This window comes from Coregonus lavaretus (genome assembly GCF_964263955.1).
Source record: "Coregonus lavaretus genome assembly, contig: HAP1_SCAFFOLD_654, whole genome shotgun sequence".
NCBI lineage: Eukaryota > Metazoa > Chordata > Actinopteri > Salmoniformes > Salmonidae > Coregonus > Coregonus lavaretus.
In genome coordinates, this window is record NW_028162361.1 from 63,860 (window position 1) to 78,405 (window position 14,546).

Here is a 14,546-nt window from a genome sequence, read left to right on the forward strand (position 1 = left end):
GATACTCGCTTTCTAGAGCCACCAGAGTGTGTTGTGCTTCCTCTCAATTAAATTAACAGATTCATTAACCCTAAGGTCCCCCTATAGGTCAACTATCGTCAGTAATCCCTTTTCACGCTGTATGTTTGTATAAAATATTCAAGCTGAAAGCAAGGAGCGGTGTCACTCAGAGTGCGCGGGGATGAATGAGCAGGGCCACTGCTACAGTTGTGGAGCGGCAGCACAGGGAGATTTGGCAAGTCAGACAGAGACCCTGCACTTGCTTGACATACATTCAGTGCGCACTTAAAATGAATGACTTTGGGTCTTTATCTGGCATGCAATTGTAGGCTATTATTTGCTGTCAGTCGGAAGCGAATCACACGCCTACGCCAGTTTTCATCTCACACACACATGCTGTACATAACATTAACACACAAAGCAGAGAACTCCGTGGAGCTGGAAAACTTCAGTTAGGAGTAGCCTACTTACCAGCTGCAGTAAAGCGTGGTCCCCTTCCTCAAGTCTGTAACGCACTTTCACCTGCGTGCGACCAATAACAGCTGCATAAATGACAACAAAGTTATTTTGTCCATAACTAGCTAATGAAAATAAAACAGTGCAATTTAAATATAGTAGTAGGCTATAAATAAATACAATACTGGACGAGTAATAATAAACATAATAATCATACTATTACAAATAAAAATAATATGAATATTCTTAATAATAATAATAATAATAATAATAATAATAATAATAATAATAATAATTAATACAATTATACATAATGAATTCACATTAATTGAAGATAAAAACCTTAAAATATACTCTAATAGCAATCTCTTTTCAGCTGTGTTGTCAATATCGACCGCCTTTTGGAACATTTAATGCCAGATGTTGAGCACCTTTTCCTCTCGAGCTGTGCTTCTGAGTTCTCTGGAATCTGATTGGCTTTGGACAAAGGCATCAAACAGTCGAGACTCTTGATTGATGATTTAATTATCCATATAGTTGATAACTGCATAAGGACAGGACAGAAAATATAATACTTTATTTACATAACCAATCACAGCGTTGCAAAGGTGGAGCCTCCTTCTCCGTCTATAGCGAGAGACAGACATAAATCGAAACAGCAGCATCACAAGGAAATACATAAATACATCTTATAGAGAAACATTAATTGGAGTAATAATCATGTCATATAGTTGCAATAGAGTGAAACATTTATTTCGATATAACCTTGAATAACACCTGTGAAAAAAATTATTAAAGTATACACTTGAAGTCTTTCAATCCTGGTCAGAGTGATGAGAGCACATACACTTTGTTTAAAACACACGGGGATAACTTCAACTGAAGTACCTGTATGCACATTAACCACCTGGCACGTGCGAGAAGCACCTCAATATACACATCTCTGTCGCTCTAGTAGGTGCATGGGGCATGCGCCGTTATACATGCTCCACTCATAGTCGTTATTACGATAGTAAAAATAAACGCACGTCCATAGAGGCAAATAAATAAACGTTTACAAACATAAAACATTAACAACCCAAACCTCTTATGCTCACTTCCTTAACACTCTGCAAACCTTCTATTTTCATCCCTGGTATGTGTGAGAGTCAGTCAAACTTGCAACGCTATCATTTTGGTCATTTTCCCCCCTTTCAGTTGTGGTCATGTGGGTTGAATATGATAGTGTTCCAACTTTTCTTCTTCCGGATAATATTCTTGCTTCTTCGGCTGCTATATACATGGTAGTCATAGTCCGACAGTCACAGTTCATTTCACTCGGATCAAACAGCCTGGGAGAGAAAAAAAAACGTATCACGTTTAGCAAAAGATGCTCACGTTTGGTCCTGCTCAATTATCCCCTCCCGTGAAGATAGGTGGCGCGTGTCCCAGGGTTGGTTCTCTCCTCTCCTCTGTTTTACAGAAAAGAAAAAGAAAAAATGTCATTAGAAGAGGCGTAACACGTCAGTCCGTCCCCAGGTTTGTTTCCTGGAGTGTCTGAAAGAGATCAGTCCTAACCTGCCCTAGCAGGAATAACGGTCCTTCCGAACCACTATTTCTAAGGCTTTATTATCGTTGCAAGGATCCCTGCACATTTCTCTCCACAATTGCTTACTGCTGCAGTCTTGTGTTATCACTACAACCGAACTCAACCGAAAAGATACTACTATACGAAATCAGGTATGTGTCCATTTCTTTACCTCGACTAATAACCTTTATGCAATAGGTAATTTATCATTTTTGAGATTGCGACTTAGAGCTTTTATAGGGGCTTTGGTGCTATAGTATTGCGTTCACTTTAAACTTTATCTACCTGCACAGGTGGATGAGGTAGAGGTGCGCTTTAAGTATCTAGGTTGCAGTGCGTTCCAACAGTGCGTTCCAACATAGAAGATGCAGTTTTGTAGAATTTGATGAAAAGCCTACACTTCCAGCCGAAAAACCATGAAAAAAATATATAACAAGCCCGGTCTTATTCAGTTTTGGATTCACTTTCACGGAGCCATGCATGCACCCTTTTGTATACACCTCGTTTTTGTTAGTGTCTTTCTGTATCCTTTGGTTTCGAGAGTAGAAGTTGTCTGTCTCACAATATGGTCAATATTCGCTTTTCATATCAAAGTAATTTACATTATTTTGTTCAGATAGCTATAATATGTTTCATATCCTTTCTGGATAATTGTTTTTTGTTGACACATCATTTTGTTATATTTGTTAGTGTTTGTGTGTTTATTTGTTTTTCCTGTCATGGGTCGTTCCCCATAGTAAAATAATCCAATGGCAGAATTTAACCCACTCATTTTGCACGATTAGTCCATTGAAAGCATGAATGTTTTCATGTTTTGTCTGTTTTGACTTATTCATTTATGTACGTTTTTCTGCATAATAGGCCTAAAACGTAAAATATGCATGCTATCTAAAATTAATCTTAAATTAACAAATTTAGTAATTTTCGTAAATTAATAGTGGAGGACTGTCAGGTAAAAACATTTAGGCCTACGTATTTCACAACATAGCTTTTTGTATCATCTTTATTTTTTATTGTCTTGTGTTGTAAGTGATATAGGCCTAGCGGAGTGAAACTGCTCTTTTTTCAGCCTTCTGATATTTAAATTTGACACAAAGCCTATCGTTGAACTCATGACTTTAACAATGCCTGTGTCATAATCAATATAGGTTACTCTCAATTAACAATGTAGGTTAAAAAAACATAAACCCAGAGAAATCAATGTAGGCCTACTGTTTGCAATATACGAGGTATTTTTTTAATATATCAAAGCAGAACATAACATGAAAACAGCACAAACGTAAGAAAAGGAGCAATGGTAAAACTTTTCTTATTTGAATTAACACAATGTAAAACGCATGCTTAACCCAGCACGGCCAGTCCTTGTGAATTATGCCTCATATTGAAGGTGTAACTCCCTGTCTCCCCCTTTCTCTGCCTCCTCTCCTTCCCCGTCGTCAATGTTCCTTCCACTTACCATCATCCCGATCACTGGCATTATACAGATCAACAATACATTGATCGAGCCCCTTATCGCACATTAGCATAGGTATGAAATGATTTTTTTTTGTATATTAGTTGGGTTTTCTATTATTTGCAGTTGTATTTGGCGCCTGATATTTAAACGGGTTCTCCCAGTCAGTCCAGTGTACCCACATTGTTGCTGCCTGTGTTTGGTTGTTAGATATTGAGCCTGCGTGCTGCTGCTGCTGCTGATTCAAGGAGTCGAGTCCATGCGAGCTGCCATCTGATCCACTCTTATCAATGAAGCACGAGATCATGGCGGATGGCCCCAGGTGTAAGAGGCGAAAACAAGCCAATCCAAGAAGGAAAAACGGTAAGAAAACACATGAAAATAACAAACTGTCATTTGCGAAATATGTTTGTTTTGGATCTAAAGCTGTAATGTTGTCACTGTGACTGTAGTTCAGAGGGGCTGGCTGCGAATTGGCAAATGCGTGTTCTGTTCTGCTCTCGTCTCATAGGAAATAAAGGGACACTTCTAACTGGGAAAGAATGCGTAATGTGCCCGTATTGTAGTACTGTACTGTCTATCATTTCATTGTGAAATAAGGAGCACAACATCTTTGCTCATTTCGTAATTTTTACAGAGACGCTTTGACGGAAGTTGTAATAAGTTGAGTGTTTATCGTTGAGCGAAAAGACTGAGTAGCAGTGGGAGGAATTTCAGAAAGTTGCCCTGCCCATATAACGGTTCAGTCGCGAAGTCCCTTATTTCCCAATGGGACAAACCCGTTAGATGAGGACTGATTTTATTTGCTGTTCTGTAGTTGACGTACCTGTAGATTTAGTTGTTTGAGCATTTTTTTCAGCAAGTGTTTGTTCCTTATGGTGCACTTTGCTTAGACTCTCACACTTCTGAGTATTTTATGACATTGATGTAATTCATTTTTATATGTCTAAACGTTATTGGTATGTTTAGTTCTCGCGTTGTACCCAAATGATTTGTTACGTGTGATCTACTTTCTCTCGAAGCATAGTCCCATTTTAGTAGGGAATGATTAGCGTCCCACACCGTTGGCAACTGACAAGAAAATGAAACAGAACATGAGTGGACAAGTCGCTGTGAACAGGCTGCAATAGCTTAGTTTACTAATTTATTATAAACAAATAAGATGGCATGTGCGCTAAGATGGTGATATTGACCGGTGGTGTGTCTCGTGTCATTTATTTTATTATTAGCAATATGAAATGTTTGTGTGGAGCAAATAGCGGTGAAGGATACGTTTGTCAATCTATTGTCAAATGTTTGTCCACCCACCGAACTGTGTTACATGCTAGAGTTATTGAGCCATGTCGTGGAGGGATTTTCGTAGGGAATATACGTTTGTCCCTTTCCCCTTTGTAGCCTGTAGACTACAATACACCCGGTGCACAAGTAAATCCAGCATCACCACATGTCTGTGTCCCGAGATCTTTTCTTACACGGGAATGTTGTTGTACAAAGTGGCCTTATCAAATGCGCATACATTTTGCGTATACTTGTGAAATGTCTCCCTTTATGTGGCTCGTTTCCTTATTAAATGTTGTGTATTGATTTCGTACAATCAATACAAGGAGAGTCATTGATGCTTACAAGTGTAGCTTCAAGCTTGTTGTTGTTCTGAATAACAGAAGATAGGAGTGAAAGTAGGTTCTCCTTTTCACTGTATTTTTTAGGAGATTAAGAATGTTCTGGCCTCTTTTCTTGCCTCTGAGCATCAGTTCCGACCTGTTCTAGTAAACAAAAGTTTGGATTACTTTAAACACTCCATTCAAGTAAGTTATTTCTGACAAACACACACCTGATGATTGATATTTGCATTTGTCAGAAACAAAAATCCCTTCAAATTCCCTCCATGCAACAGCAGCAAGCAGGAAGCAACTTCACACACTATCAATGCAAAATAATTAGCATGTTATTTTAGTAGCTTCCCCCTCAGTGCCAATGTGGTGTGCAGTGTGCACATATTATAGGCTGACTGAGCAAGTAGAAATTCGACATACTTTATTCTATCATATTTTTTGAATATGCCATCATGATCACGGAGTTGTCCCCCTATTTACATTTTCTCTTCATGAGATGCCTTCAATAGCTCTCTCCCTTTGGGAATGTTGTGGTTGAGCTATTCAGACAGAGTGGATTTTATTTTCTCCCCTGGATGCATGGAGAGATGTCATAGGAGCTGAGCTTGTGTGTCTGGCCCATAGATAACACCACTATATAAATGATGATCCTTATCAGGCCGATAGCCTATATACTGAGATTACTTGAATGCAGTAAACAAGATAAAACATTTTTTTTTTTTTTATTGACCATCAATTGAAATATTTTTAATATTGATAGATTGATGATATAAATGATTTATTTAGGATATTGGGTAGAAAAATAAATGATTTTATGCATGACAGCTTGTCATGTTTTCCAGAAGACATTTATCTGTAGTTATAGAATATTTTTGAGTAGGATTTCAACATTTTGATTCATATTTATAGATAATTCTAAAGCCAGTATTCTGACCTTAGCGTGAGATTCTGGAATTCCAGGTTAAATTATTCAGATTAGGTTATTTGGTCACATTATAGTAGGTAATAATGTTTTTCTAGCCATGCATGGTGTATTTGGCTTCACTGTTTGTTGATAACACACCTTTGGCGTGTGATTCTATAGGCCCACATATGATACTATATATACCTATCACATCCAAAGCTAAAGAGTGTAAAGTCACTCTCACAGTTCGGTGCAACTTGATATTGGCAACCCTGCAGTTTGTTGCAGTTTTCTCTCTGCCTGCCTACCCAGGTGTTGCAAGTCAGACCCAGCTGTGGGGGTCTACCTCGCTGTGTGTTTGTAAGTACAGCTGGCAAAGTGCTCCACAAACCTTTTCCCTTGTAACTTGATTAATCAACCAATGCTGTTAAAAATGAGTACTTTTGAATGGCACACTTTCAGTTTCCACACTTTTATTGCTCTCTCGGTATGGGTAAATATGTAAAATGTAAATGTAAAGAGAAATGCACTATGGGAATGACATACAGTGGACATACAGTGGTACTGATCAGTATCTCTCGCGCATCTATTTTGTTTACGTTCAACTCTGGAGTAATGTTGGAGTTGTGTGTGTTATGTGTTTTTGCCTGTATTGGGTGTGCCATTTTATGAGGTGGTACATAAAATGATCCCACTTTTTCAGGAGAAGTTTAAAATGTAAAGGTAGCAATTCTGTTTTCCCAAAGGTCTGTTTTTCTGATATTTCCTGTAATACAATACAAAGACCTGTACATTTTCAATCAACAGAAAGCCTCTCCATAGATGTTCCCATGCTCCAGAATATATTGATTACATAATTGAAGGTATAAAAAAAGAAGAAGCTGTCCAGCTTCTCTCTCTGTCTCTCTCTCTCTGGCTCCAATAGTTTAATACAATGCTGTGAATGTGACTATAAAAGCCTGTGTGCATTCACGCTATAGATATAAAGGAGTCCTACTAATTCTTTAGCCTCAGCCCTGCTTTCAGCCCAAACAATGGCAGATTCCTTCCAGTCTAAACATTTTGTCCATCTCTATTATTCATTTGCTTTTAAGGTGCATTTGCTCCCCGGTCGAAGAGAATCTCCCCTTCCCTTTCCTCACCCCCCCCCCCCCTTTTTTTTTTTTTCCCCTTTTCACAAATTCCTCCTCTTCCCAAGGTAGGCACTATTTTGTTGCTGTCACAGGGAAAAGGAGGGCAGGTTCGCTAGCGCTCACGGACAATTGATTGTCAGTCGTAATGTGTTTCATTTACATGTTTATAACGTCAATAGTGCTGGGGCGTCCACTGTACCATTCATGCTGCCATTCCCACAAGGGTGCAATTGTCTAAGCAGCCAAAGCTAGTCACCTTTTCTGATGGCTTTTTCACTCGCTCAAAAATGGAAAGGGTGATGTTGCCGTGGTGCATCAGTGTTTAGAAAATGATTATTTTGTTTAAGCAAGTGAAATAATTACTGCAGATATTACGAGCCAGCAAGAAATAATCTCCCTTCGGCAGGGGGCTGCACTGTTCGCATGGCAGCATTGACAGTGGTGAGGCATGTGGTGTCCAGACAGACTCACAGAAAACAGGGTTTTTAGAAAAGCTATTTCATATGATGAGATATTATTAGATTGTTTACTTTAGACTCATAGACTGATGGTATCTGGTAATGATAGATACAGCATGTTGAGGATGTGTGTTTTTGTGCACTGTTCCAAAACAACATCCTGATCCTGATTTCTGGCATGTTGTAATGCGAGACCTTTGTTGCCCTTTTCACCCTTTTCAAGCAGATACAGTTTGGTTGATGCATCACTGTAGTTTGGTGTTTTTCATTTTTTATCAAACAGGGTTCATCATAAGCTAAATATATCCATCTGCTCAGAGTACTATAATCGGACGTACACCACTGAACACACGGGATCTCTCTACCTGTTCGATTTCAGAACTTCCAGAATAATTAAAAAACCCATATGCATTCCATTTCCTGTGTGGTGACTTTCGACTTAGTAAATGTTTTAGTCCATTCAAAACTACATAGATGTTTGTATTACCTCCTTAATATCACATTCAGCCACAAACCCATTTTGTGTTTGCTGTGACAAACCAGATTCAAGCCAGTATCGGATGATTATGAATCTGACGGAACACTAATCACCATCTCCACAGTCGGACAACGATACCTAACTTTATCCCAAAACATTTAGTCCGTTTTTTCTTAAAATTCTTTCCCATTATATTTTTTTGTTTTGGGTTCTATTTTTTTTTCTCCCTCTCTGGCTTGTGAAGATATTTTCGCCTAACGGGGAGAACACACAGGCACCGTTTGCTGAACCCCTGACACCACGGTCTTTGGAATGCCTTAGGTATGATTTCACTTTCGCTCACATCAATGCTGACCTGAATGTCTTTCATATCTGATCCGCCGTGTCTCTCCCAGTAAACATCCCCCGAGGGGAGAACAAAGAAAGGAGCTCTTCTTCTTCTTAATCACAATTCAGCCCTTTCACCGCCAGCAGGCTACATTTGCATTCAGCATCAGAAAGGCCGAGATGAAAAGGGGAAAAAGGAGAGCAAGAGAGGGGAGCAAAAGCAAAAAAAAAGAAGAAGCAAAAAAAGGCAGAAGGGTGGGTGGTGAGCAAAATAACGTAGGTGTTTGTGGCTGTTTGTTGGGCGTCCCCTGGTTACTAGCCTAATATAGCTCCTACTCTACCGGGGTAGGCCTGGCCCTCCTGACAGTCAGATAGTGTTACGAGATGGCATGCCTGTACTATTCATGGACACTCACTCTCACAAAAAAAATAGTAAATGTGTCTGAGACGGATCAGATTCTAACTTAAGAAGTCTATACTAGTAGGAGCAGGTGTGTTTAGACACAATGGCTTTTTTTGTGTGTGTTTTTTTCTTCCATTTTGAAAAAAGAAATGGGGAGCGACGCAGTGCTTATGTCTTCATAAGACTGTTATTTGTCAAATTGCATTCTCACATGATATTGTAGGGATTCCTTGTGGATGTGTGTTTGTATGTCACTAGAAGAACAGGTGTGTCAGAGGTCAATAGGAGAGACTATTTCTGTAGTTGATGCATTGTGATCTTTCAAAGTATCATGTTAGTTGATACACTGTGCTGGGTTTACTGGGAAAAGTTTAGTAGTTGTGTTATGAGATGAAAATAAAAATCCATTCAAACAGTGTTGCCATTTTTGTTTATTTTTACTATATAGCTCAGTACTCTCTCTACTTTAAGATTAGATCCCCCCCCCCCCCCCCCCCTAGAAATCTGAACTAAAGATTAACCGCATGCCTCCACTCTTTTCTTAAGTTGGTTGGCAAGATATCTTTATTGTGTAGTGAGATCTATTTCTTCTCTCTCTCAATCAGACTAAAGAATCATGTATGCAAATCCATTGCCAAGCTAAGAAAAGGGGGGATGCTTCAGCCTACAACTTTAAATGCATCATGTGATATGAATTCCAGATTCTTTTTTTTCCCTTTTCAACCAGAACTTTTTGTTAAGAAAAAAAAGGATTATCAGTACACCTTCCCCCCTTCCCAAACTGGCCGGGATTTAGACAGATTTACTTCAGCAAACACCTTTGGACACTGGGGGAAAGTAGGAGTCTGTTTGCAAAAGGAGTCTTTTGTTCCGAGAGGTGCAGGGATAATGCTTTACTAGGCAGGCGTGATATTAACCCATGCTTCGATGCCAGGGAAAGTGGTTAACTCTTTGTGAACACACTCTTTACTTGGCCAGTTCAGATTTCTGCTCTTCTCATGAATGGAACATTTTCTCATCTCTGTTGAAAACTTTCCCTCTCTCCCTTCCGATGACTTCTTCTTATTTCAGTTTTCCAAAGTAAAGAGTTGAATGTGACTCCAAAGTCAGGACAGCCTGTTCCATGTTCTGCTCTGTATTGCTTGTGGAAAAGCTGCCAGATAGGGGACTTGGATAGGGGACTCGCTTGGCTTTATAGAATACCCAACCCATCATTATAGCTGAAATTCCTTCGCTCTGCAATAGCTTCAGCTCTAGCTGCTGTTCTGCTGTCCATGTCTTCTGTGCTACTGCTGAGGACCACAGAATGTAAGTAGTACTGCTGAGTTTCTTGCGTCATCAGTGACTAACAAAATGCATGAATCATAACCAATGAGAAGGCAGTCCTCAAGCCCCTTGGCTTAATATGTTGATTTAATGTCTCAATATTCATAATGCTTAAAGCGAATAGACATTTGAATAGACAAAGCGATAATGTTTTGATGAGGCTTAAGTCTTAAGTTTGACTTGTTTTGAGACCCGGTTCACTTTATCCACCTCTAATTCTTTGTCCTGTGCTGGATCATATCATGCTATATTTGGTTTTGTGTGTGTTGTCAGTAGTTCAGGTTGTGTGTGTGTGTGAGGACTTTAGCGACTCACGGGTGTGAAAGATTGAATGATGGAGGAGAAGTGACAGAATTAAAGGTGTTTGCGGCGCTGTTCCGCCGTGACTCGTCCTCTAAGCCTGTCTCTGTCACCGTCCTCTTGTGATTTGACAGTTCATATCCACTCCCCTGTAAGGTGATGTACGCCTGAACTATGTCACGGAACTCACACACAAGTGAAGTTGGAACATATTCAGTCGAATGTCTTTCTTTCTTTCTTTCTTTCTTTCTTTCTTTCTTTCTTTCTCTTCTTTCGTTCGTTGGCTCTTTTTCTTTTTTTCTGTGTGTGATACGGACACAAGGCAAACACTGAAATTGAAACTTCAGTGGACTGGCAAATAATTGCATGCATTTGGACTTTTCATTTATATGTGTACTTTCTTATCCTAAGCCCACAATGTTTTATGCATTGGGTGAGAAAAATACATTTTAGAAAAATATCATGCCTCATTTGACATTTTCTCAAGTGAAAATGCAAAGTCTTTATTCAGCCCATCCATTCGGTTCCCATCCCGCTGTTTGCACACATCTAGTTGTTTACAATGGCTTGCGTTTGATTTTCAAAATGTTCCACGTGTCAACTTTCCTATTTGCAAGGTACACTTGGTATGACTCACGACAGGTTGCATAGTAGGTGTGAAGTAACATTTAGATTTCTTAATGAAACAAATGGCAAGTTTAAAGGCCCTCTATTTTGTACATATAATCTTCAAAATGACACTTCTAGAATATTTCATTATGATATATTGCATGTGACTTACAGTCGGCATAATACACAGGAACTCGTAGGCTGACAGTTCTAGCAATACACCGTCTGTGCTTCAAGAAAAATACAATGTAAATCACAATGTAAATCTCCCATCCTTCAAGGTGATTAGAATTGCTGATTTTCCTCTTACAATATGCATCTGTATTTTCCTCATGAGTGAGTAAGTATAGAGTCCACATGCATGACATTTGTGGCTGCTCCACATCCCCCATAGCCTAAACAGCATGTATTCCGCAAGTTCAATAATGACTGTATTATGGCCTATAGAAATATTGGTGTGCTAGTGGTAATAACTAAGAGTATAGCACTTTATAATGCTGTCGGGGATGGGGAGGAGTCTACTAAAAAGCTAAAAAGGAAGGTAGCAACACTAGTTGTGAGGAAAATAAAAGGCCCTTTATCTCATTAGATGGCTTTTGATGGGGTTGGTAGGGTATGAATGGCACTGTATTTCTCTGTCTAACCAGACACATGCACGCACGCACGCACACAAATGAACACGCACACGAACACACACACACACACTCTTTGATGTATGTTTGATTGTCGGGTGAAAGAGCACTTCTGGCAAGGTCATGGACACATGGGACAATCAATAAGAGATTGTTAGATTAAGGTATCATGACATTTGGAAATGTAAGACTTTTTCACATATGAGTCAATGCATTTTACACTGTTATACTATTACCCTTAATAAGACCTAATAGAACATGTTGCCTCATTCCAGGTCATTTCCTTTCATGTGTTTGAATCATGTAGAAGCCAAGTCACCTAGAGAGATTTTCTCCTTTCCTACCTTTGCCTGGTTGAAAATGGAGAAGGTCATGTCTGTCTTGATTAAGGACGTACTGGGTCAGCGTTGAATATTATGCAAGTAAACTGTGCCACTGTTATTTCTATACAATTGCAGTTGATTGCTGTGCAGATTCAGTCATTTGTAGCACTCAATTTTTGTCACTTTAAACGCTTTCATCTTATCGTTTGATCAAATGAGCTCTTAACCGAATGTTGCAGCAATAGAGGAAATTGTATGAAATTACATTTCCCCTTGTTATTCAAACATACATTTAACCTTTGGTAAAAGTGAGCCAAGGAGAGAAAGAAAAAAGAAAGCACACACCTCCCCTTTAAATGTCATCGGTAGTAAGGACATGTGTAAAGATAGTGTGTGAACCAGTCTGGCCTTGTAAAAACTCAGAGGTGAATTCTCGTGTTAATAGGTTCTGACTGGCGATGGAGCCCCCGCTGAACGGCCTGCGTCCCGCCGCTGTCAAACACCAATGTCAAACAAACACCTCCTCAGGTAGCTGGAGGATAATCACACCGACAGGCCTGTCCTCAGCCTTTCTGACACACAGGACCAGAGCCATGGGGTGGAGGCAGGGGCAGGGGAAAAGGGCTGGGGTTGAGGGCTAGGGTATAATGCTGGGGTATGGGTAGAGGGCTAAGGTTAGGGTTGGGACTAGGGTTGGGGCTGGGTTAGGGGTAGAGGGTTTGGGCAGGGGTAGAGGGCTAAGGTTAGGGTTGGGGCTGGGGCTGGGGTTGGGGCTGGGGATGGGTTAGGGGTAGAGGGTTTGGGCAGGGGTAGAGGGCTAAGGTTAGGGTTGGGGCTGGGGCTGGGGTTGGGGCTGAGGCTGGGACTAGTTGTGGCTAAGAAAAGGCCTGGGCTGACTCGGTGCCTAGACTACCCTAGCCTCTACCTGCTCTATCACTGACTGTTTACACTCTGTGAGGCCAGGCTAGACCCCAGCCATCAGTAATTACGGGCTACTCCCTGCTTTCCTACCCAAGGGAAGATTCACTCTTATCACTCCAGCGTCTTGCTCCAACATTCCTGAGATAAATTCTCCATCACTTTGTTATTCTTACTACTTAGGGGTATTAGAATTAGCATGCCCATCAAAGCAGACCCTGTACTTTCCTTCTCTCCACGGCCATATCAGTGGTCGTACATTATGCCTGGGATGCGCCATTGGCAGCAGCATAGTTTAATAATGTACAGGCAGAGTCGTATCGAACTGAGCCACTGACATCAAAGGGAGTCAGGATGATGAAGTAATGTAAATATATGGCTGGCAGCGCGACAGTTAGGTTAGAGCCACACAGGTACTTAGTCTTGTGAATTAAAGGATTAATAAAATTGCACTTCACGGTCCAGGTACCTGGTTGCATCAGTGCTTTGTTAAGAAAATGTGTAGGAGGAGAAAGTCTGTCAATATTCTGTCTGTTTTCATTCAAATGGCAGGGACATGTAGAGAGGTGGTGAGGTAGAGGGAGAGAGAGAGTGAGAGAAAGGTAGAGAGAGAGAGAGAGAGAGAGAGAGAGAGAGAGAGAGAGAGAGAGAGAGAGAGAGAGATAGAGAACATGAGAGTGTGTTTTCCCACACAGTCATTTCCCTGTATGTATTCTAATATTGTATGGGTCTGGGATATTCTAGCATCTCAACGTGCCGAGTAGGCTACCTTATAAACTGGCAATCACAGGATCTCTAATGTTATTACTTTTCATAATTAGTTACAGCAACACTCGTTCCATACTGCCGGAAAGGAATATTCCTTAGTAATTAAAGTCATGAAATATTCAGTTATGCCTACCTTTTCAGCAGTCTCGCAAATGAGGCAGCCATTTTTAATGTCCACACTGCCTCTGATTTTATTATAATGGCAGCTTGGCACATCTGCAATTAGTACTTCTACTGACAGTTACCATTTCTGAGGAGCGGTAAAAGGCAACGAGGGGACGCAGCGCTGGGCGCTATTACATGTGCACCAAAAGCCTCTCTCTCTCTCTCTCTCTCTCTCTCTCTCTCTCTCTCTCTCTCTCTCTCTCTCTCTCTCTCTCTCTCTCTCTCTCGCTCTCTCTCGCTCTCTCGCTCTCTCTCTCTCTCTCTCTCTCTCTCTCTCTCTCTCTCTCTCTCTCTCTCTCTCTCTCTCTCTCTTAACCTTGTTGTGTTTTTTTCTTCCTCCGACGCAGAGGTTACCTTTTCCCAACGGTGCAAAATCGACTTGACATAACTGTTCATCAGTTTCAGGATTCTCCCCTGAGGTATTTGCATCAAATCAGCTCAGTCAAGCTTCAAGTTGAAATTGGCAGGCCAGAACCTGACAGCCAGGGTAGGGACCGGGGAAAGAGACAGCGAACTGACAGTGGCAGGGCGGGATGGTGAGACAAATCTCTCCCTGGCTGGCCAGGGTGGAGGAGAGGAGCGAGAGAAAAGGGCCCTGAGCGAGCTAGGTCACAGGGGTAATGGGCACAAAGTTAGGCGGATGAAGGGATGAGTAGGCCTTTTTTCTCTAGCTTTTTCTTCCATTTTTCTCTGCTTCCGAATCTCTGTGGTAA

At 40.6% G+C, this 14,546-nt stretch overlaps 1 protein-coding gene across 1 annotated transcript in view; it reads left to right on the top strand.

Annotated features, from left to right (window-relative positions):
• Positions 1-3,493: 3,493 nt before the first annotated feature.
• The window catches only part of LOC311119328 (zinc finger E-box-binding homeobox 2-like), a gene marked incomplete at its 3' end in the record, with an annotated part of 67,916 nt that continues 56,863 nt past the window's right edge, over positions 3,494-14,546 (top strand). Inside the window, exons 1-2 of the mRNA XM_084194048.1 lie at positions 3,494-3,551; positions 3,687-3,839. Coding sequence (XP_084050174.1) covers positions 3,767-3,839 — 73 coding nt within the window. The 5' untranslated portion in view covers positions 3,494-3,551; positions 3,687-3,766. The remainder of the gene's footprint in view (positions 3,552-3,686; positions 3,840-14,546) is intronic.